General features: G+C 46.2%; 2 protein-coding genes across 4 annotated transcripts in view; one reads left to right on the forward strand and one right to left on the reverse strand.

Moving 5' to 3' along the window:
* GLT8D2 (glycosyltransferase 8 domain containing 2) overlaps nucleotides 1-10,407 on the reverse strand; it is a 32,366-nt gene extending 21,959 nt beyond the window's left edge. Inside the window, exon 1 of one of the 2 annotated variants that reach the window (XM_028532675.2) lies at nucleotides 10,270-10,396. The gene's annotated coding sequence lies outside the window, so the exon portion shown is untranslated. Of the gene's footprint in view, nucleotides 1-10,269 lie in introns of both variants that reach the window. The other variant, XM_036019506.1, reaches the window with a different exon arrangement.
* An 11,254-nt stretch (nucleotides 10,408-21,661) lies between these two features.
* Nucleotides 21,662-22,400, forward strand: part of HCFC2 (host cell factor C2) — a 43,017-nt gene continuing 42,278 nt past the window's right edge. Inside the window, exon 1 of one of the 2 annotated variants that reach the window (XM_028531991.2) lies at nucleotides 21,662-21,879. In XM_028531991.2, the coding sequence (XP_028387792.1) occupies nucleotides 21,717-21,879 (163 nt within the window). In that variant the 5' untranslated portion in view covers nucleotides 21,662-21,716. The remainder of the gene's footprint in view (nucleotides 21,880-22,400) is intronic. The other variant, XM_036019513.1, reaches the window with a different exon arrangement.

Genomic DNA, 22,400 nt, shown 5'->3' on the forward strand with positions numbered 1-22,400 from the left:
TTCAGACTCAGATTAACGTGTGTACTTGTCTTGGGTCGCTAGCCCAGCAGCCATCAGCCTGGATCATCAGACCACAGCTCTGCCTCATCCTCAGGCCCTCAGACTCCAGCTGGAACTACACCCTCCAGCTTCCAGCCTGCCCACTCTCCCTGCAGAGCCCGGGTCCTGTTCTCCTCCATAACCACACGAGCCAGTTCCTGACAACAACTCTCTTGTCCATGCGTATACATCCCATGGGCTCTGTTTCTCTGGGGAACCCTGACAGTGCGGTGGGGAAGTATCTGTTAAAATGTGTTGCCTATTTTTTGAGTCATTGTTTTCTTATTTTTGAGTTTTGGGAATTCTTGACATATTCCAGATACAGGTCCTTTTTTTTGGCTATGTGATTTACAAATACTGCACCCTAGCCCATGACTCATCTTTTGAGTCTTTAATGACAAATTGTGCAGAGAAGTTTTCATTCCGATGAGGTCAAATTCGTCAGTTTTTTTCTTTGTGAGTCATGCATTTGGTATCATATGTAACACTTTTGGCCTAACTCAAGGTCATGATGAGTTTCTTCTATATTTTCTTCTGAGAGTTCTGTGGTTTCATATTTTACATTTATATTTCAAGTCAATTTTTGTAGATGACATGAGGTATCGGTTAAAGTTTGGTTTCTAGCATATAAATATCTAGTTGTTCCAGGACCACATATTATGAAGGCTGTCCTTCCCACTGAATTGATTTTTCTCTTTAATATTTCATCCCAATTTCAGGGCGTCCAGAAGGAGGCTCGAGATCTGTCAAGGAGTTTGAATCTGGAGGATAACATGTGCCCCGAAGAAGGGAAAGAGGGAACAACCCAGGCTTTAGATGCTCTACTATGCTTTCCACAAAAAGGATTTTAGGTCTGGATAGCCATCGGTGGCTAAATGTGAATTATATTATCAAATAAAGATTTCACCATGGGATCAAAGTCACACCAGGCTTAAGGAGTCAGAAAAGGGGGCTGGTTCATCCATCATGAAGAAGTTCCAACCAGATATTTCCCCAAATTCAAATACTATCTTTTCAAACTATTCTGGAGCATTTTATTTATGCTCTGAAATCTAGAGAGCTACCAAACTGTTCTCAAAATGGAGCTGTTACAACTCCGCTTCCTGGTGTCCCGGTTCACAATTTACTTATATGCTAATTACAACCTTACATAGTCATTAGAAGAAGCAGCAGGTATTAAGAGAAACATGGAATAGCTGGGCAATTTAGAGGAAAAAAATGAAGTTAACCACTAGAAAAGAATTTTAGATTATGAAATTCATTTTAGCCTATAAATCTAAAATCAAATCGTGTCACATGTATATGTTCATTCACTTCTTTGTGGCATTTTGCCAAGCACCCCAGGAGCTGGAAACTGACTTCTTTTATGTTCGAAAAAAAAAGTTAATTTTCTATAAACAACAATTTGTCTTGAAAGCTCAAAGTTTATTTCCAATTAAGCCGATTCTTCTTAATTATGGCCCTTCAGAGGAACTTCTGACCTTGACATTTGACTGGAGGCAGCAGTCAGCAAACAGGGAATGATACCCTTTAGAAATTAGCACCGTGACAGACGGAGACAGCCTGCTGGACCCGGCAATCAAGACAGGCGGATGCCACAGTGCCACAGAGTTCCTTCATGAACCAGTGCTGTGAGAACCTGTGGGAAGCGATCTAGGGGAAACTCTTCAACAGGGATTTCATTCCAGTCTTTTTTTTAAGGTTTGTTTGTTTGTTTGTTTGTTTGTCTTTAAATATTTTATTTATTTTATTTTTTTTTAGAGAGGGAAGGGAGGGAGAGAGAGAGAGAGAGAGAGAGAGAGAGAAACATCAATGTGCGGTTGCTGGGAGTTATGGCCTGCAACCCAGGAATGTACCCTGGCTGGGAGTCGAACCTGGGACACTTTGGTTCCCAGCCCGCGCTCCATCCACTGAGCTACGCCAGCCAGGGCTTAGCTTAAGGTTTTATTTTTATTTATTTTTAGAGAGGAAGGGAAGGGAGAGAGAGAGAGAGAGAGAGAGAGAGGGAGAGAAACATCAATGTGCGGTTGCTGAGGGTCATGGCCTGCAACCCAGGCATGTGCCCTGACTGGGAATCGAACCTGCGACACTTTGGTTGGCAGCCCGCGCTCAATCCACTGAGCTACGCCAGCCAGGGCTGATTCAAGTCTTTCACGCACTATAAACAACTAGCTACAATGTCCCTTTTATTTCCTGGGACAGAGACTGGATACCCAGAGTGTCAGGCACAGTTGCGGTGACCCTTGTCCTCTTCCCTGCTTGCACGTGAGAAAGAATCGAGCCAGAAGAGCACTTCACTTAGGATTCTTCTGAGATCGGTTTCGGGTACTTTGTATCCATTTATAATTTTAAATGATACCCATTCAGCTAACTTTTTGAGACAATATAAGCCTAGAATGTTCTTTGGCCACAGGACACCCATTCCCCCCACCCACCCACACACACACTCCATGAAAGAAGGCCATCCAGTCTCAGGAGAGGGAGTGAGGAGGGAAAACCAGAGGGATCCCAGCTCTGAGTCCCTGATGCCAGTTCCTCCCAGTTAGCCAAGCCAATACATTCCTCCTTTTTCTTAAACTGCTTTGAAATGAGGTTCGGTGTCTTGAAAACAAGAATCCTTACAAACACACTCCCTGTGGCCAGAATGGTGTGCCCATAGCGGGAGAAGCTGGCAGTGGCTAGATAATAATACTAGAGTAGCTACCACTGTGTGTTGAAAGTTTCACTTGCACCCAGCTCTATACTGACCATTTAGGCACATTATCTCCTTTAATTCTTATAACACCTTTCAGGTGGATATATTACTATTTCCATGTTTCAAAGGAGGAAACTGTGGCTCAGAGAGGTTCAGTTGTGGCCCTGGCTCAAAATCACACAGCTAGTACATGGCAGAGCAGGGATTTGAAATGAAGGGCTCTCTGACTTCAAAGCCTGTGTCCTTTAACCACAGGTGCTGGTGCTCGTAAAGGACCATTTTGGCTACCTGGTCAGTTGAGCTCCAGGTTCCAGATGTCACTGGGTGTTCATAAAATTTTGCAGCTCACAGGCAAGGTCGGTCTGCTCGCTCTGAGTGCTCGGTTGTTACTCTAACTACTGAGATCATGTTAGAATCCGGGAAATAATTGTTAAGTGTTGACACATCTGAGAAGGCGGGCCCAGTCCAGCCTGTTTCCAACTCCAAAATCACCTGAAGATAAAACAGGCTTCTGGAAGCTGATGATGGCACAGTTAATGGCAAGGTGCAGCGGTGGTGAGTCAAGGAGGGAAATTCCTGAAGCAGGAAACCCAAGCCTCTTTCAGAATACAAGGCAAAGTGAAGTCCTTGAGGAGTATGGGCTATAAAAAGAACGCCTGGTGTATTTAATTTAAAAATAAATGAAGTTGGACAAAGATTCGGCATCCTGACTGGCTTCCTTCTCTCCTTCTTCACAATTTCATCTCACCTAGGACAGTAGCGCTTTCTGCTTAAACTGCTGTAAATTGGTGTCTCTGGTACTGGCCGACAAAAGCCCTGGCTGGTGTAGCTCAGTGGATTGAGCACGGACTGCGAACCAAAGCATCACAGGTTCGATTCCCAGCCAGGGTACATTCCTGGGTTGCAAGCCACAGCCCCCAGCAACTGCACATTGATGTTTCTCTCTCTCTCTCTCTCTTTCTTCTTTCTCCCTCCCTTCCCTCTCTAAAAATAAATAAATAAAATCTTTTTAAAAAGTTAAAGAAAAAGCATTTCCATAGATTAAGTAGGTGCTCAAGGAATGTTTGCAGCTCCTAGGTCATGTGGACTCGGAAGAAGGATCAGAATTATAGGAGGTAGAAAAGTTATGGAGGAAGTCAAGGCCAAGAGCAGGAAAGAAGGGCTGTGGGACGTCTTAAGAATGTGTAGAGGCCCTAGCTGGTGTGGCTCAGTTGGTTGGGCATTGTCCTGCAGACTGGAAGGTTACGGGTTTGATCCCTGGTCAGGGCACATGCCTCAGTTGCCAGTTCAGGTCCCTGGATGGGTCTCGAACAAGAGGCAACCGACTGCTGTTTCTTTTTCACATCCATGTTCATGTCAATGTTTCTTTCTCTCTTTCCCTCACTCTCTCTCCCTCCCTTTCCCTCTCTGTAAAATCAATACGCATGTACTCAGCTGAAGATAAAAAAGAATAAGAATGCATAGAATAAGAGGCAGAGAACTGGGGCCAGAGAAGCAGGAACATCTGGGGCAGAGAAGATCGGAGAGAGGATCTTCTGGGTTAACACGGCTCCTGCGCAGGAGGAAATGTGCCCTAGGACTTATCCCTGTGCGGGGAGAGCCCGGGTGCGTGGGAGGGGTGGACCCCCTGCCCGCTCTCTCCTCCTTTACATACTTCCTGTAAAGGTCTGCAGGACTCCACACCAAGGCTTCCCTGCCTCTCTCAGAGTAAAAGCCAGAGTCCTTACACTGTCCTACAAAATCTCCCGTGATCACCCTGGCCTCCTTGCCAGACCCTCTCCTGCCTCAGAGCCTTGACACTTGCTGCTCCTTCCACCTGAAACGCTGGAACGCCGCTCCCAGATATCCACATCGCTGGCTCCTTCATTCCCTCAGACTCTTAGTCAAAAGCCCCTGATCCCAACAATGCATTTGTTACTTCCCAGCAATCACCACCATCCCACACACTCCCTGGTTCATTACTGGGTATTGTCTGCCCTCCCAATGATGGACTACAGGCTCCATGAAGTCAGGGAATTTTGTCTGTTTGGTGCATCCTCCAGCACAAGTGCCTGGCAATATATACAACCCCTCAAAAATACTAACAGGCTGAAGGGATGCACACAGGACTCTCTCCTCTAGGATGTTGCACAAGCACCGCGAACCTCCTGCGTTCATTCCTCCTCCGGTGTTCTCGGAGCATGCCCTGCAACTTCTCCCTCCTAACCCCTCACTCAGCCATCACTGACTCCTACACTTCCAGCCCCTAAGTCTTCCTTAAACCCATGTCCCGCCTCATTTCACGCACTCGCTGCCTCATTTCTCCCATTCGCTGGCTCTGCAACATCTTCCCACCTGGCCCCCCCGCCCCTAGGATTCTGCTCGCTTCCCTTCCTCAATCTGACAGTAATACAACTGTGGCAATGGTGACTATTTTTGTTGTTTGATAATTATATTAAATTCATTTGAAACATACAGCAGTTCGAGTACCCTTAATTTTTTTGTTCAATTTTCCTTTTCTTCTTATCACTCGAAACATTTCAAGTCTACCAAAAAGCTGAGAGATTGAATTCGCATATGCCTTGCACCAGGCCCATCAATTGCTAGCACGTTGCTGGATTTGCTTTATTTCCTTCCTCCTCCCCTCCATGCATCCATAGGAATCATGACACCATGCCACTTCAGCTCCTAAAACTTCAGCATGCATCTCTTAAGAACAAGGGTATTCTCCCATGTAACCACAATGCCATTATCATACGTAGGGAAAACAACATGAACTTAATAACATCTGATGAGCAGATGTTATTCAACATCCCCCTTTGTTCCAATATTGTCTTCTATAATTTGGTTGCCGTATCTTTAGTTCCTTTTACTCTGCATCAGTCCCGCCCCACCCACACTGCCTTTGTATTTTTCATGACCTCACTTTTTTGAAGACAAGCCAGTTGTCTTGCAGAATTCTACTGACTGATTTAAAAAAAAACAACAACTCTGAGTGTCCCTTCCCTGTTTAAAGCCCCACACTGGAAACCCACTCCCAAAAGGTTAAGGTTGGAACTCAAGGTGCCTACAGGTCCCCATGCCGCAACTGCTGTCCAGGCTGAACTGCTGGAAGGTTAGTCCCCAGCCCTCCACTGTCCTCCACACCCAAGTCTATGCTTCTCTTGCCTCTGTGTGCTTCAAAAACTGTGTGACCCTGGCTGGCGTAGCTCAGTGGATTGAGCGCAGGCTTCGAACCAAGGCATTGCAGGTTCGATTCCCAGTCAGGGCACATGCCTGGGTTGCAGGCCACGGCCCCCAGCAACCGCACATTGATGTTTCTCTCTCTCTCTCTCTTTCTCTCTCCCTTCCCTCTCTAAAAATAAATAAATAAAACCTTTTAAAAAAAACTGTGTGAGAAATAAATGAGTGAGAAACAGGAAAGGGGAAGAGAGGGAAAGAGGCCCTTGTTCTATTCTTCAACAACTTCACGAAGGATGGAAGCTGAAAGAAGGGCACCGTTGATGGTCTTATTCCAGGAATAAGAGCCGAGGGCTCTCGTGTTCTTATCAGGCTTCCTCTTACCCTCACAACAAGGAGCCCCAGAACCATGTGCCCTAAACCTTTGTGAGCTTGGCTAGGCCGAGCGACTTCCATGCTGTGGTTTCCCTGGAGTGATAAGTAGTCTGGCCTTGAGCATTCAAGAGCCTGCAGGCTTGTTTTCAAGACAGCAAGAAGGATGGGGCTGGGAGCCACCGGGCAGCCCGTGTTGGACAGAAGGTCTCCCTAGACAAGGCATGGGATGGTGGCAGCCTCAAAGAGAGGAAGAAAGAAGGCCAAGGTCCTAGTGCCTGGGACTGGGAAGAAAAGAAGAGCTTAGAAAATTTGCCTGGACCTGAGAAGAGGCCATGAGGTCTAAAAAGACACCCTTAAAGGCCTCGCATGTGGAGCTATTTTACCAGGTAACGAAGAGTTTGGGCTTATGATAAAACCTAGAAAGAATGTTTCAAGGCCTGGCAGTGGCTAAGGGGATTAGCTCTTTCCTAGAAGAAAAGGCAAAAATGAGAAGGACTCTTCAGAAAAGTGTTTCAGAATCAGAGCTCCTAATCGGTTTTATCCTATAGGCCAACTTTGATCAGGTAGGACTTTGAGCATTGTTCAGTTGACATGGGCTCTGAGGCTATCCCCAGACTCGGTAAGTTAAAAAAAAAAATCCTGTGATGGATTAATCATGGCTGCCATGGGTTCAGGTAGGGAGGAATTAAAAAGGATCTGGGAATCAAAAGGGAGCCTAACAGAGGAGATTTCAAAAGGTATTGTTGAATGACCCAAATCCGGCAGGCCATGCACCTGAGTGGAAATATCACAGGCTTTGTCATTAGACAGAGCTGCCTTTGAGTCTTGGTTCGGCCCCATTTCTTAGCTGTGCAGTCTTGGGTGATTCACAAAACCCACTCTCTAAAACGGGACTGTTCTGCAGGTTAAATCAGATAACCTATAGTAATAGGTAACATTCACATAGCAGTTTTTATGTGCCAGCCGTGGTTCTCACACCATTACAAACACTTCCTTCATTCGATTCACACAACACGCCTATAAGGTAATTAGCCCCAATTCCCCAACGAGGGAACTAAAGTTAAGAAAGGTTCAGATACTTGCCAAGGGTGACATAACTAATGAGTGGCAGAGCCAGGATTCACAGGTAGGCAGTCTGTGTCTGAGTTCACATTCGTCACCGCCTTAATAGCTCCTACAAGCCAGCCGCTTTCCAGTGCTGAGAGTTACCATTATGCGTCAAGCAACTGACAAGCTCTGTGATTTAACTTAACTCCGCAAGACCGGTCCCCTTATGTTTGCACATGCACAAGACCCACTTAGTAGAGCGCTTCATCTTAAACCGGGGAAGCCACAGACTCATGAACGGGACAAGAGTATGGGTTTGCCTGAAGAAAGAGAAAGAAGGAAGAAAATCAGGATTCAGGAACTGGGCCTCTAAAAAAAAAACCACCCTGGCATTTTTACTTTTTGCCGTAGCACGAAAGGTTTACTCAAGATCCACCAAAATATGCAGGACAGGTGCAGCCAGGCGAGGGAGCCTTCAGCACGTGGGGAGCCCGTCCTGCCTTCTCCGGTGTGGGACTGAGGCTTCGGTCATAAAGTGGTTTGAGATCAGATACCAACAAACTATGGCCCCTGGGCCAAATCCTGTCCATCACTGGTTTTTGTAAATAAAGTTTAATTGGAACATAGCTGGACTTATTCCTTGACTTTTATTTTATTTTATTTTATCATTTTATTTTATTTTATTTTTAAGTATATTTTATTGATTATGCTATTACAGGTTTCCCAATTTCCCCCCCCTTATCCTCCCTCGGCCCTGCACCCCCCAACCCCCCAGCATTCCCCCTCTTAGTTCATGTCCATGGGTTGTACATAGAAGTTCTTCGAGTTCTCTGTTTCCTACACCCTTTTGGACCTCTCCCCATCTATTTCATGCCTACCAATTGTGCTTCTTCTTCCCTGTACCTTTTCCCCCCGTTCCTCCCTCCCCCCTCCCCACTGACACTGTGTCTGTTTGCACACTGTAACAGCAGATCTGAGTAGTTCCAACGGAGGCCGCATGGTCTGCAAACTCAGGCCCTTTGCAGGGAGTTTGCCAATTCCCACTTTATCTCTTTGGTCAGATTTTCTACATATCAATATGGCGCGTGCAATGAACCTTAAGTCCTTGACAAGGAAAGAAAGAACAAGATGTGTCCTTGGGTATTCACCAGGGGAGATATGACGGAGGGTGTCCATAAGAGGAACGAAAATAAAAACAGATGTGGTCAGGAAAGGACATGGCAGAGTGTGCGCCAAGAAACGTTCATCAAGGTTATGTGATAAAATAATTCAGCGGTCAACTGGGAACCACGGTGTTAAACTACTTCAAGCAGATTCCTCTACTGCAGGACTTATCAGGACGTTTGAAATGCCATGATACCATGAGATGCCTGGGAGGGCTCACAAAGCTCATGTCCCCCCCCGTGAGACCAGCTTCTTCAGAACGTTCCTTGGTAAATGCTGAACCAAAAGAAGTCTTTAGAACCACGCTCTCTGGGGACTAGACATGAAAGCCATGAGAACTCTGGCTTCAGGAGCATGACTTACTCTCAGCAAGGAAAGAGGGAAAACAGAGAAGAAATACGCCAGAGTGGGGAAAAAAAGCAAAGAGGTGTTTGAAGGGGGGAAGAAAGACAGCAAGCCCTCGAGAGACACGTGGGGGTACAAGGAGCCTGACTCCCGGAGAGGAGGATGTGTCAGTAGCAGGGCTGCTGCCCACTGCAGGATGTGTGGTCGCTGGCTCTCATCTCTATCAGCAGCAGCACCAGCAGCACCAGCAGCACCAGCAGCACCAACAGCACCAGCAGAGACACGAACCTTCCCTGCGGCGCCGCGACTCTGCAGATCCTTGAGACACATGATATCACCTAATTCCCATTTTACAGATGAAGAAATAGAGTCACAGACGAGTTAGCTCCCCTGGCGTCAAAGCTTGTAAGTGGCGGTGCGTGGATTCGACTCTGGGAGTCTGACCCTGAGCCCATGTTCCCAGCGCTGCACCACACTGCTAACCGCATTAGACGGAGGGCTGGAATTTCATTATGTAACACGAAAAAGGATACAGCATAGAAACGCAACAACAGGACGTTTGGGGAAAAGGACAAAACACGCCAACCAATGTCGCTTTGGATATTTAGCTGCACGGGGCCATAGGGCCACAGTGCTGATCTCCCTCCTTCCCCAGAACAGCCAGGTGTTCAGACATCGTCCTGTTTTCTTCACAGCTGTCTCTCTCTTTCTCTCTTTCCTCTTACATTACATATACCTTGTTATATCGTCACTTACATGTCAGGCTTACCCAATATATTATTACACTTGCTCATAAAGTGAACAGAAGACATTTTTTGAATGTTAAAAACCATTTTCAACCTGAACACTATGACTAAGCTCTTGCCTCCGTTCATAACTCCGTATGTAGTTCCAATGAGCTTCATTTACATTTCCACAACGGCCAGTTCTTTTTGCGGGGAGTGGGGTGGGGAAGAGGGGGTTGGGGAAATCAGAGCAGCTTCCTGGGACAGATCCTGAAAACATGAATCACGGATCCATCAAATCTTTTGTGGCTCGGACACATACCTGCATTAAATGCTAGAGTAGCATTTATCTGGGTCCTAGCTGACCGCAGATGTCCATGTTTAAAATATGGTGCAAATAGGAAATCACACCATTTGGGGTGGGTGGGGATCCACCCAAGTCTGGAAAAGCAGTCCAGGATGGAGACTTGTTCACCAACTTGCACAGCGAGTATCCTGGATTTGCTACCATAGCAAATGGCAAAAAAAACCCTCAAAACAAGCCAAAACAAAAAACACAAAAAAATCACTGGAATGCCACACACATTGGCTGGGGCTCCTGAAGACAAAGTTCGTGTGGGCCAGTCTCCCTCCTGTTTACTTGCTTGCATCTATAGCAAAATAAAGGACTGGTACAGGGTAAAATGGAAAGGCTGCCACGCTGCTTGTAAGTCTGTTTACCTGGGGACTGGCGAGGGCAGGCTTTGGGCTCCTCCGTCCAGGGGAGCTGCAGGGCCGAGCAAACAGTGACTCCCCAGGCTGCTGCCGCCGCTGCCGCTGCTGCCGCCGCTGCCACTGCTGCCACTGCTACCACTGCTGCTGTTGCTGCTGCTGCCGCTGCTGCTGCTCCTAGGATCCCATTGGAAAACCCAAAGGGCTGGAGAGCCCAAGGCCACTATTACGTTTCCAAGAGAGTATTCACCCCAGACTTGCAACACCCTTTGCTTTCGTTGACTCTGGAGCAGCTCGGGTTTCTTCCACTCCTGGACGCAGCAGCTGGGAATCCAGGCGTTGCGCTGGCGGCCCCTGAAACCACTTCCAGATGTGCTGGGCAGGCCAGAGGGGACGAGCCTGACTTCCTCTGGCATTCTAGTCCAGGAGTCTGCGTGCAAGTCATTTTGAAAACAGGGCTGCTCTGGAGGAAAAGATTAGACACTGAGGAAAAGCAAAGGCTTGGAGGGTAAATTTCTACCACATGTTGGGGTCTAAGGTAAACTTTCCATCAGAAGTGGAAAATACAGTTTATAGTGTACTTAAGAATATCTTTATAGACACTAGCGTCTCCTGAAATCGATTAAATGCTGTTGTCCCCAAATCAAAGCCCAGCTAACTATGGTCATTCTACCAAGGCAATGATAAGCGACAGAACTTTCAAGAAGGCATGCTTTGTGCCTGAATGTGGAAAGGAATCAGGTGAGGAACCAACCCTCCCCCCACTGGGATGGTGGAACTTATTCCTGCAATGGCCTTTCTCCCTAGTTCCTGCAAGGAAATGAGGACCCCTCCACTCATTGCTTCCTTCTAGAGTGACGTTGCCAGAAAGAAATATGATGCAAGCTAGATGGTAATTTTAAATTTTCTAGTAGTCACTTTAGGAAATTTACAGAGGTAAAATTAATTTTAATGATATATTTTATCTAATCCAATATATACAAAATATCATTACTTTACTATGTAATCAATATAAATATCACAAACCATGCAGTTTACATTTTTTGGGTAATAAGTCTTTGAAAGCTGGTATGCATTTTACACTTGCAGCACACCTCAATTTAAAAACTAAATTTCATCAGAAGTAATTGATATGTATTTAGAGCTCCTAAAATGTACAGCTTAAAAAATACATCCCCAGGTTGTTCCAATCATACTTACAAGCTTTCCAGTAGCAAATGGAGTATTGGTTTTTCAATTTAAACTGAAACTAAGTAAAATGTGAAATGCAGTTTCTCAGTTGCACTAGTCTCCTTTCAAGTGTGGCTAGTGGCTGCTCGATGCGGCTAGTGGCTACTGTACTGAATGCAATTACAAAAGTAATTGTAAGGAAAGGGATTCAGTGGGTTTGTTTTTTCAGACTTGACCTTGAAGCGTGGGAACATCCTGAGTATCTTTCATCTGTACAGAACTTCGACCATGGACGAAATGCTCCATATCTCCTATTTTATTTTACTCTCACAACATTCCTGTCGAGTAAGTGGAGCAGCTGTGGTCTGCCCTAATTTGCAGATGAGCAAACTGAGGCTCTGAGCAAGTTCGAGTCCAAGTTTCCAAAGCAAATTTAGTGAGGAAGCCAGGACTGGAATGCCTACTCAGCATTTCTCAACGGTTTCTTACTTGAGACAAATTTCAGATCCTAGGATTTCTGGCAGCAAGTCGAGGGTTGCACTGCATCCACAGTTATTGCATTCTTCCCCTGGTCATCCCCCGGTATCAAGTCACTGCTTGTATAGAATGATCGGCCGCCCTGGCGCTGTTCCCTTACACACTCCTATCCCCCAGTCCGCACCCAATCCTGCAAGTATGTCGGTCATCTTCCTCCGGAGCTGACTTGACATTGTTACTCCTCTTCTCTCTTGACTCCCAGCAAGGTTTCAAACCACAACTCCAGGGAATGTTTTCGCTAACAGACGTGGTTGTGAGATATTTATCTCTCTTTCTGGCAGAAGCACTTTTATTCATTGGTCCTTGTGGGGAGTCAGAAGGGTTAGTGGCAGCACAGAGCACTATGCTCTAAGTAAGTTCTCTTGTTCCATCCTCACTGCACCCACGTGAGCCTGGGGCTTGCTCCTGTGCTTCCAGAATCACGTGCAGCCAGGAGCAGCAGGACAGTCCCTCACACACGTCCCAAGCCATTGTGGTCGCAAACGCTCCAGGCGAACTCAAGCCCACCCCAGTTTTCTCCAAAGGTCCTGCTTTCTCTTCCTTTGTTTCTCTCATCCACCGAGCAGAACGCCAGATGCAGTGTGAGAGCTGGTGAACACGTAGGTTCGGAGAGCAGGACAACCAGAGCACCCAAGGGGGCACTCAGAATTGAAATAGTAATTACGTGGCTTTCAGAGACCCTGCTTGCTATTCATAGTACCAGCTACGTGGACCCAAATCTCTCTGGTCATTGCTCTTTGTCTCCAACACCAATTCTACGATCTTTCTTCTTTATTTCTGCTGGGCCACATGCTGAGGATGCAAGGCGCTTATTATCCGTGACCTAGATTTTCACATTGTATATAGATATTCTTCCCTGGGGAAGAAATGGGGAGAACAGAAGGAGACACAGGATATAAGTGCAGTGGCTACCAGCATGGACTCTGGAGACAGACAGACCCAGCTGTTAGCTCAACCCTTATACTGACACGTTACTAAAATCTCATTTCGGTTTCCTCATCTGTAAAGTGGGGAAGTCTCATAGGACCCTTGCCAGGGCTAAAGGGCATCATGCTTGTAAAACTCAGGAAGGGCTCAATACAGGGAGATTATTATTATTGTTTCCTGGAGAAGCCCAACGTATGAACTAGGAAAAGGAAATGTAACAGTAGGGCATTTGTAACAACTACAACAAAAAAAGTCCATGTGAGTTACATGATGTTGGAAACACTACTGGCAGCGTACTTCATAACCTTCTCTGCTTCCCCTGTTCCAATGGAAACACTATCTTTTGGGGCAGCAAGGTGCCCGGTTAAAAATATTCACCTTTTCAGACATCCTATGGTAGAGTGTCATGTGAGCCGAGTCGGCCGTCTACGACTTCCTAGAAAGCTACATTTTCCTGGCAAAGAGCTGTTTGGTGCCGTTTGCCCTTGCTTCCTGTCTGAAATCCAACTTGGATGCCTGGAGGCGGAGTAGCATTTTGCAGCTCTGAGAATAAAGATCCACGCTGGGCCGCTGCATATGGTCACAGCGGCTGGGCGAGGGGACTGCAGCGCTGAGTCAGTCAGGCTCCTGGCAGGGCACAGATGGCTTAATCCAATCGGCTAACGGTGGAGACTTTGGAAAAAGGCCATTTGAAAAGGCGTAGGCAGCGTACAGAAACATGGTTAAGAGATGTGCAATAGCTTGGGATTAGAAGTTGTAGGAAGCTATCACACTGCCTCTGGCCCTAAAGGGCACAGGCAGGAAGTAGTTAGCAGGACTGGGAGAGGGTAGCTGTATGAGCAGGGCAGCCCAGCAGGAGCAGCCTGTGCTGACCCACCTAAAAGGGACTAGAGGGCTAATTCCCCCAACCTTACAATCTCTTCTTGGCAGGGCCTCCCATTGGCCAAAACCTAATGGGGATCAAAGGGCAAGAAAGCTTGAGTGATATAATCCACTTAGGTCAGCCTCTCAAGGCACTGAACAGGTTGAAGAGCGGAGGGTCGACCTGTATAAGCACACAGAAAGTATCCTTGCGCAGGGTGGCCACGGTGCCCTGGCGTTGTGGCTCAGCAGCCTGGCAGATGCTAAGAGGGCAGACCAAGAACACAGGAGGACCCTAAGTCCCTGACGGCAATGGGAGTGACACAGCAGCTCTGAACCAACTACTCAGGAAACATCTTGCTAGGTGAGGAACATAAACCCTCATGTGCTTAAGTCTCTCTGGTCAGGTTTCAGTTCCAAGCCTGAATGCACTCCTGTGTGATCTGTATGTGTTTCACACGCATTTTAAATTCGTGGTGTCATTAGTCAGCACAATCTATAGCTGAGTCATTATTATTCCGTGTTGATTTCTTACCAGTTGAAAGTCAAACGTTCATCATTTCTTCTTACCCAATGGGCCTGCCTTGCTGAGTGTAGATACATTCTCAGATAAACATCGAGGAAGGCTGACGAAGGTGACTGGAAGGAAAGGAGGAAGCGTTCTGTAGTAGCGGTGAATCACTAATGGAGTCAGGCTGGCAAGTCTCTACCTACCCTTGCCTCTGTCTCCCAGGGCTGGGCTCCAAGATCACCCACGCAGGGCAGGAAGTACAACTACTGGAGCCTCAATTCCCTCTGTTGCCTGCAGGCTTAGCAGCTCTGGGCTCTTCCTTGCTACCTGCTGAGCTGCAGCAATTGCTACTGCACCCTACTCTTTGCACCCAGGTTCCTTCTCTCCCGTGTAAGATGGCTGTGTTTCATCCTTGGCTCCTGTGCCAGTTTCCTGTTCTGGTAACTGTTGGAGGCCCTACCTGGCCTAGAACTCTGCCTTGCTCTTGCCAGCTGCCCTCTCCACACCTTGGCCATAGCTCTAGCCAAGACCCATCGGCCAGAGCCCTGTGATCTGTGAACAGGCCTCTCAGACACCATCTGCTTCCTTCATCGCAGGAGCAGTGCCTGCCCAGGCTCTCTGCTGGCTAGTTCAGTGTCCCTGCTGGCACTCCCCAGAACCCCTTCTCAGAAGTCTGCCAAGAAACCCTTGGCCTGAGTCCTCAACTGAGACGAAGGTATCCCTTGGACATGGCAATTTACACTCTCGGCTGAAAACCCAGCCCGGTCTGTGGCCTCCCAGCACCAGCCCCTCCCCCTGTGACTGATACCTCAGTGGCTTGTAGCTCAGAGGGAGTAGAAATGGCAGTGACAAAATGAAGAGGATGATGACGACAGAAGTAAAACAATTCACTGCTCACTAAATGCTAACTACAGGCCAGGCAATGCATAAATGAAGCACAGTGCTCGCTTTGCATAGCAACAGCACAAATCTGGCTCCCATGGTTTAGTTTAATAACACCGGTTCGCTGACAACACAGTTTGAATCTGTCACCAAAGAACTCTAATTTCGTAAGTACAAATTTTGCTGCTAGCTTTTCAGTCCACAAGGTAACAATGCAAATGACAGATCTACATCCTGATCAGTGACCACACATGTTACTTCTTTGACCATGTGTCTGTTGGTGACTGGTCACTGGAATCTGTTGTTCAGTTTACGCACAGACGAGAAAGCATGTAGTTACATTGCTTCCTTAATTCCCACTGATAAACCATGCAATACATACAAAAATGGATAATAGAGAAAAGCGGCCAACAAAAATAAAAGTAGTAAAGAAACAAAAAAGTGAGAACAGTGGGAGTGAAGTTCACATCAGAGGTAAATGGAGGTAGAGAAGAAATAGTTGGTCGTGGCATGTAACTAACTATTCAACTCTAGCTATGCAGCCAGAAAAATTTAGCGAAAGTGAGTTTATGAACATAAATGAGGAGAGTGGTCATGATAAAAAGGATGCGGATGTGCCAGAGAAAGTGAGCAAGCAAAAAATTCACATGAAAGGAACTCTCAAAGATGTTTTGTGTCATCGAGAGTGCAAAGGATAAAATACCAGAAGCTGATCCAAAATTGGAAAGAAATGTGACAATTTCACAGTCTGCCGAGGCACAGAAAAGACGCTCGCTCTGTACGGTAAGTTCTGTAAGAAGGTAGTATTGCTAAGTTTTATGCAAAAACTAAAAAATTTAATTCTCAATGTTTCAAATTATAGTATGACAAATAATATTAAGTCTACTAATTTTCATCTCCCTGAACATTTAAAACCAACAATAAGAGAGTTTTAAATATTTTGACCAAAATTTTATTTCATTTTATTTTCTTTGACAAAAATTTTAAGCTCACACAATTGTAATTTTTACCACTGAGAATTAAGACAATTTTGCAGCATTTCAACTCATGGTCATTTTTACAGAGCTGCACTACCATGCAAAGCAAGGACTGCTTGCATTTTACATATACTTTCTCATTTCACCTTTAAAAAACCCTAAGAAATAGATGCTCTTGTCATCTCCATTTTATAGACAAAGAATCTGAGGATCAAAGATAATAATTTGATCCAAACCACAAAAACAGTACATGGCTGTACCTATTAGATTGTAATTTCCATGATCTTAACCACTATACTGCTATATTGTGAGTCCAGGGGTACCGCTGGTATTTGATATGGGGGAGCCGGTATGAAGGAGAACAAGTGGTGAGAGATGAAGGTACTTTCACTAATGTAACCTTAAAAAGACTAGGATGGCATTTTTCAAAGGAGCTTTCTGTTTTCTAATACATATTTATAGAACATAAACATTTATAGAATTTACAATCTGTAATACAGAAATATAATATATTTTACCTTAATATACCAGTTCTGTCTGGAAAAAGTCCAGCCACTGTTAATATGATGAGAACGGTTTGCACGACATCAGTGTAACCTGGCAGCCAAGGAGAGTGGATTGGAATGCACATGTGTGAACAATGATGACTTCACTGTACTAGTCAGTGTAGGGGGTGGCTGTCATTCAGTGAGCATGTGTACTGTGTGACCGTCACACTCAAAATGACTAAGCAATAAATCTGCATCAAATTTTGCGTTAAGCTTGAACAATCCTCTGCAGAAACTATTCAGATGATTCAGAAGGCCACAGCCATGGGCAACTGGTGATTGGAAGCTTCATCACAACACGCCCACTCATGTATCACATCCTGTGTAGAGTTTTTTGGCAAAACATCAAATCAACCAGGTGACTCAGCCCCCCTGTAGCACAGATTTGGCACTGTGTGACTTCTGGCTTTTCCTAAAAATAAAATCACCTTTGAAAGGGAAGAGAGTTCAGACTATTGATGAGATTGAGGAAAATATGATGGGGAAGCTGATGATGATTAGAACTGTGTGAGGTCCCAAGTTACCTACTTTGAAGGGGACTGAGGCATCATTGTCCTGTGTATAATGTTTCTTGTACCTTGTATCTTCTTTAATGAATGTCTCTGTTCTTCATATTACACACAGCTGGATGCCTTTTGGACAGACCTCATATGTGTAAATCTACATTTACTCCTTAATCTATCTTTTTTGATCTTCCAGGATCTTGCTCTATCAAATTTCAACTCTTCTTGAGGCAGGCCTAGTTGGTTAGCTAAACCAACTCTCATTTCTAACCTTCTTCTTCCTTGCCTGATTCTCATTTTCAGATTGAAAACAAACAAACAAACAAACCACCTTCCCAGACTCCTTGAGCCACCCTTTTGTGAGACGACCTCTGGCGTTTGTTCCCCTCTTCTTTGAATATGAAGAAATATTCAAAGTGATGAGAGGCAAGGACCTACATCCAGGATTACTCTATCCAGCAAACCTATCATTCAGAATGGAAGGGCAGATAAAGAGCTAAAGTGCAGGCAAGGTAAAGCTAAAGAAGTTCATCATCACTAAGTCATTATTGCATGAAATGTTAAAGGGACTTATTTAAGGAAAAGATCAAAACTATGAACATTAAAATGGCAACAAATTCACAACTATCAACAACTGAATCTAAAAAACAAACTAAGCTAGGGGGAGGGTGGTAATGGGAGGGAAGTGGGGAGGGTTGGGTGGGTGGGCTGTAATGGGAGTAAAAGGAAGAAAACTGTACTTGAACAATAATTAAAATAAAATTAAAAAAAAAACCTAAACAAACAACCTGAATAGGAACAGAAGCATAGATATGGAAATCATTTTGAGGGTTATCAGTTGGGATGGGGAAGTGGGAGAATTGGAGAAAACATGTAGGAATTAAGAAGTACAAATTGGTAGGTACAAAATAGACAGGGGGATGTTAAGAACAGAATAAGAAATCGAGTAGCCAGAGAACTTATATGCATGACCTATGGACATGAACTAAGGGGAGGGATTGCTGGAGGGAATGCAGGTACTGGGTGGAGGGGGACAAAGAGGGAAAATTGAGACAACTGTAATAGCATAATCAATAAAATATATTTAAAAAAATGATTTAGCCCCAGCTGGTGTGGCTCAGTGGGTTAAGCATTGGCCTGCAAACCAAAGAGTCGCTGGTTCGATTCCCAACCAGGGCATGTGCCTGAGTTGTAGGCTAGGTCCCCGGTGGGGGTTGTGCAAAAGACAACCACACATTGATGTTGCTCTCCCTTTCTTACTCCCTCCTTTCCCCTCTCTCTAAAAATAAATAAAATAAAATCTTTTAAAATAAATAAAAAGTGATTTAAAGAAAAGAGACCCTAGAGACATTCCTAGCCCCTTCCCCCATGTGAGAATAGAGAGAGAAGTCAGCAGTCTGCAACCTGCAAAGGGGCCTTCACCAGACCCTGACCTTGCTGGTATCCTGATCTTGAACTTCTAGTCTCCATAAATATGAGAAATAAGTTTCTTTTATGTATAGCCACTCGGCCTGTCGTGTTTTGCTATAGCAGCCCAAACAGAATTAAACCCATTGATGGCTCCTCCAGTCCTTGTTTTTCAACTGCATCCTTCTTTGGGGCCACAATCAAGTTTCACTTATGCAAAAGACAGCTTTCCTTGCACCCATTTCTCCCCTCCAGCCTCCATTCTTTCTTTTCTTTCATGGGCAAGTCTCTGTAAAAAGTGGACTACATGTGTTATTTGCACTTCTTCACTTGCTGCTTGTTCTTCGATCTTCTCTGCTTTCCCTCCTCCCACTCCACTGAGCATTTTAATCTAGGCCACCGACAGCCTCCTAATTTTCAAATTGAATAGGCACCTCTTCATCTTTCTCCTCTTTGAGCTTTCTATGCTTTTTGGCTTTGATAACCACTTCCGCCTCTGTGAAACCCCCTTTACCGGTGGCTTCTTTGACATCAATCAGTTCCCTTTTGACCTCCCTGGCTCCTCATTCTCTGTTTCCTTCCTGAGAGCCTCCTTCTGTCTGCACCTCATCAGTGTCAGCTTCTTCGGGGTACCTTTCTGCCTCGCTCTTCCCTCGTCTTTCTACCTTCTCCTCCTAGGTGGTAACTTCCTGTAGTTTCCAAGATTGAAGGAAGCTTTCTTGAGACTTGGGGACCTAGTCTAAACTCCTCACCTAAGCAGAGCTGAATCAGGGCTGCTCTGATAAAACATCTTTCCCACTGCATTAAGCACTTAGTCAGGGATTGAAGTGTGTGTGCCCCCCAAAAGATAATGTTCAAGTCCTAACATCCAATAACTGTAAATGGGACCTTATTCGAATATAGGGTCTTTGTAGATGTAATCAATTTAAGATGAAGTCCCTCCCATGGGCCTTAATCCAACAAGACTGGTGAATTTATAAGACAATGAGACACAGACACATGGACAGTGCCCTGTGATGGTGGAGGCAGAGACTCCAGTGATGGCACCACAAACCAAAGGATGCCTAGGATTGGTGGCCACCACCAGCAGCTGGAGTCAAGGAAGGATACTTGCCTACAGGTGTCAGAGGGATTGTGGCCCTGCTGACCCCTTGATTATGGATTTCTAGTCTCTTAAACTGTGACACAGCAAATTGCTGTTGTTTTAAGCCACCTGGTTGGTGGTACTTTGTTACAGCAGCCCCAGGAAACAGATACATATTTCCTCCATTGTCTGCAGCTCCTTAGCCAACCAACTATTTATGCCTTATAACCTCTTTTGTCTTAACATTTTGCTTTCGCCCTTCTCCTAGTTCAGGCATTTTCGGACTTTCGAATATCATAGACCAGTTTTGTTTGTTTAATTTGAGTATGAACATTGGGTTTGGGACTTTTAAATTTTGCACTTCATCCTTGAAAACACTTTTTAAGTAAAAAATACCCTATCATCTACTTACAGCATCATTCATAAAAGTTAGGACATTTTAACACCAAACTCTCAGAATAAAATACAGTTCTTTGTAAATTTTGTATTATGAAAAACTCATTGCTTTATTCCAAGTTCTTCAGTTTTGTTTCAGATACAACAAACTTTGTAACAGAAACATTTAAGAGCCCATGTTAAATATATGATAAAGAAAAATATTAATATGTAAATATTCATACCTTCCTTTCTTTGTTTCCAGCCATCGCCCCCCCCCTTCCCCAAATGTCTTTGTCTATATTTGCTATTGGGGTAATAGTGAGAGGAAGAACTTGAGAAGTGGGAGCTTAAAAGAACAGTGAGATTAGAAATTAAAAAGAAGAATGTAGAGAATCACCTATCAAGAGTAAGTTTAGGTGGATGAAAAGGTGGAGAAGCATGCTTAGGTTTGAGGGACCTAGGCATAGGAGACAAATTGAAAATTATAGATTATGAAGAAAAAAAATTAGAAAATTTGATGTATGTGCATATTCCTTATTCTTGAGGGTGTAAAACAGGATTTAAATTGTTTTCTTTTTTCTTTTTTTTCGTGCTGCCTTGTATCTTTTTGAGTGTGACTCTGTGTGGGGCTAGATTACAAGGCAGCCGAGCCTTTTAAGGGTTACATATAGTTATGATCGGAGGCGGTACTGTGGTTAAGGGTAGGGGCTCTGGAACCAGAAGCCCTGCGTTTGAATGCCGCTCCCAGTCGTTTTCGGCTCTGTGCCCATGGGATAAGTACTTTACTTCCCTGTGCCTCACTTCGCCACCCACAAAAAGGAGATAACAGTTAACTATTTCACTGGATTGTTGGGAGGATCAAGTGAATTAATACAGCTAAGATAATTAGGACAGTGGTTGGCATTGGAAGATGCTTAAGTGTTACTAATAGAACAGAAATCTAAACATAACGTCACCAGCTTACACAAAGCAAACAACAACAAAAAAAACGGTTCGCGGCTTGCCGTTCCTAAATTTCTTGGCACGTCATCCCGCAAACCTGATCGGCCTGATTCGCCTTTGTAGGCTCAGCTCCGATCATCCCTTTGGGTGTTCTTAGTACAGCGCTCCGGGTCGCGGTATCCTGGTTCAACCTCCCTCCCTGTCTCCCGCCTTCGCGGGCATCCTCCAAGCTCGGGCGCTCACGTCACCTCCTCCGCGAAGACACTTTCCTCTCCCCTCCCCGCTACCCGGCACTTCGAACTTCTACGCGAGCTTTTCCCCCGCGTTGTAAAGGGTCTGGCTCGCCCGCACGTCGCAGATGCTCAAAGTAGCCGTAAAGTAAAACGCTGTACCTTCTCCTGCAAATACCAAATGGGGGCTCTGCGTGGAGAAGGGAGACTTGGTCGGTAGGGAATGTGCTTTCACCCAAAAGCCGTTGCTAAGGTCACCCAAAAACCCGTTGCCAAGGGTACCCAGACAAGCCACGTCGCCCGGAGTTGGGGCGGGGCTCCCCAGCCGGGACCCCTCCGCTCCCCGAAGGCCTGCAGCCTGGTCGCGATTGACCGTGGTCACGTGACAACACCCCCCCACCCCCGCGCACAGCTGGAGGCGGGTCCCCGCCCTCCCCCGGGAGCCGAGGCGCCGGAGAGGGCGCGCTGCATTGTGGGCAGAGGGGCGGGGGTTGGGAAGATGGCGGCTCCCAGCCTCCTCAACTGGAGGCGGGTTTCTTCCTTCACGGGGCCGGTCCCCCGTGCCCGGCACGGACACCGGGCCGTGGCCATCCGGGAGCTGATGATCATCTTCGGTGGGGGCAACGAGGGCATCGCGGACGAGCTTCACGTCTACAACACGGGTAGGCGCGACGGCGGCTCTTCGGCCCCGCCTGTGGGAGCCCCGGCGGGGGGAGGGGAGGCGAGGCGGCGGCCCCGGCCCTGACAGCTGTCACCGCCGGGTCAGTGCCTCTTCCCGCGGGTGCCGAGGGGCGCGGTTCGGCCAGGCGGCCCTGATCCCGCAGTGTGCAGAGTGGTAGCTCCGTTTCCCCGTGCCCACGGGGCGGAACCGGACCCCGAGCGGGGCGCGCCGGCCCTCTAGCGAGCGGTCCTGAACCAGTCTTCACCCCCACCCCCCGCCGCCCGCCCCAGCCCTGGCGGACGTCGGCGCACGAGAGACTCCAACTGCCTGGGCCTCTGCCCAATGTCTCGCCCACCCCAAGGCTCCGAGATCCCTCTCCTGTCAAAAACCCAAACCAACTCCAAACCAGAGCTCCTCCGGACCTTTGCCGTCTTTGCCTTCTTTCCCTCCTTAGGAGGAAGAGAATCTAAGGGCTGGGGTGCCGAGGAAAAAGGAGAGGCCTCTGGTACTTTCACCCCAAAT

Source organism: Phyllostomus discolor, chromosome 2 (genome assembly GCF_004126475.2).
Source record: "Phyllostomus discolor isolate MPI-MPIP mPhyDis1 chromosome 2, mPhyDis1.pri.v3, whole genome shotgun sequence".
Classification (NCBI taxonomy): Eukaryota; Metazoa; Chordata; class Mammalia; order Chiroptera; family Phyllostomidae; genus Phyllostomus; species Phyllostomus discolor.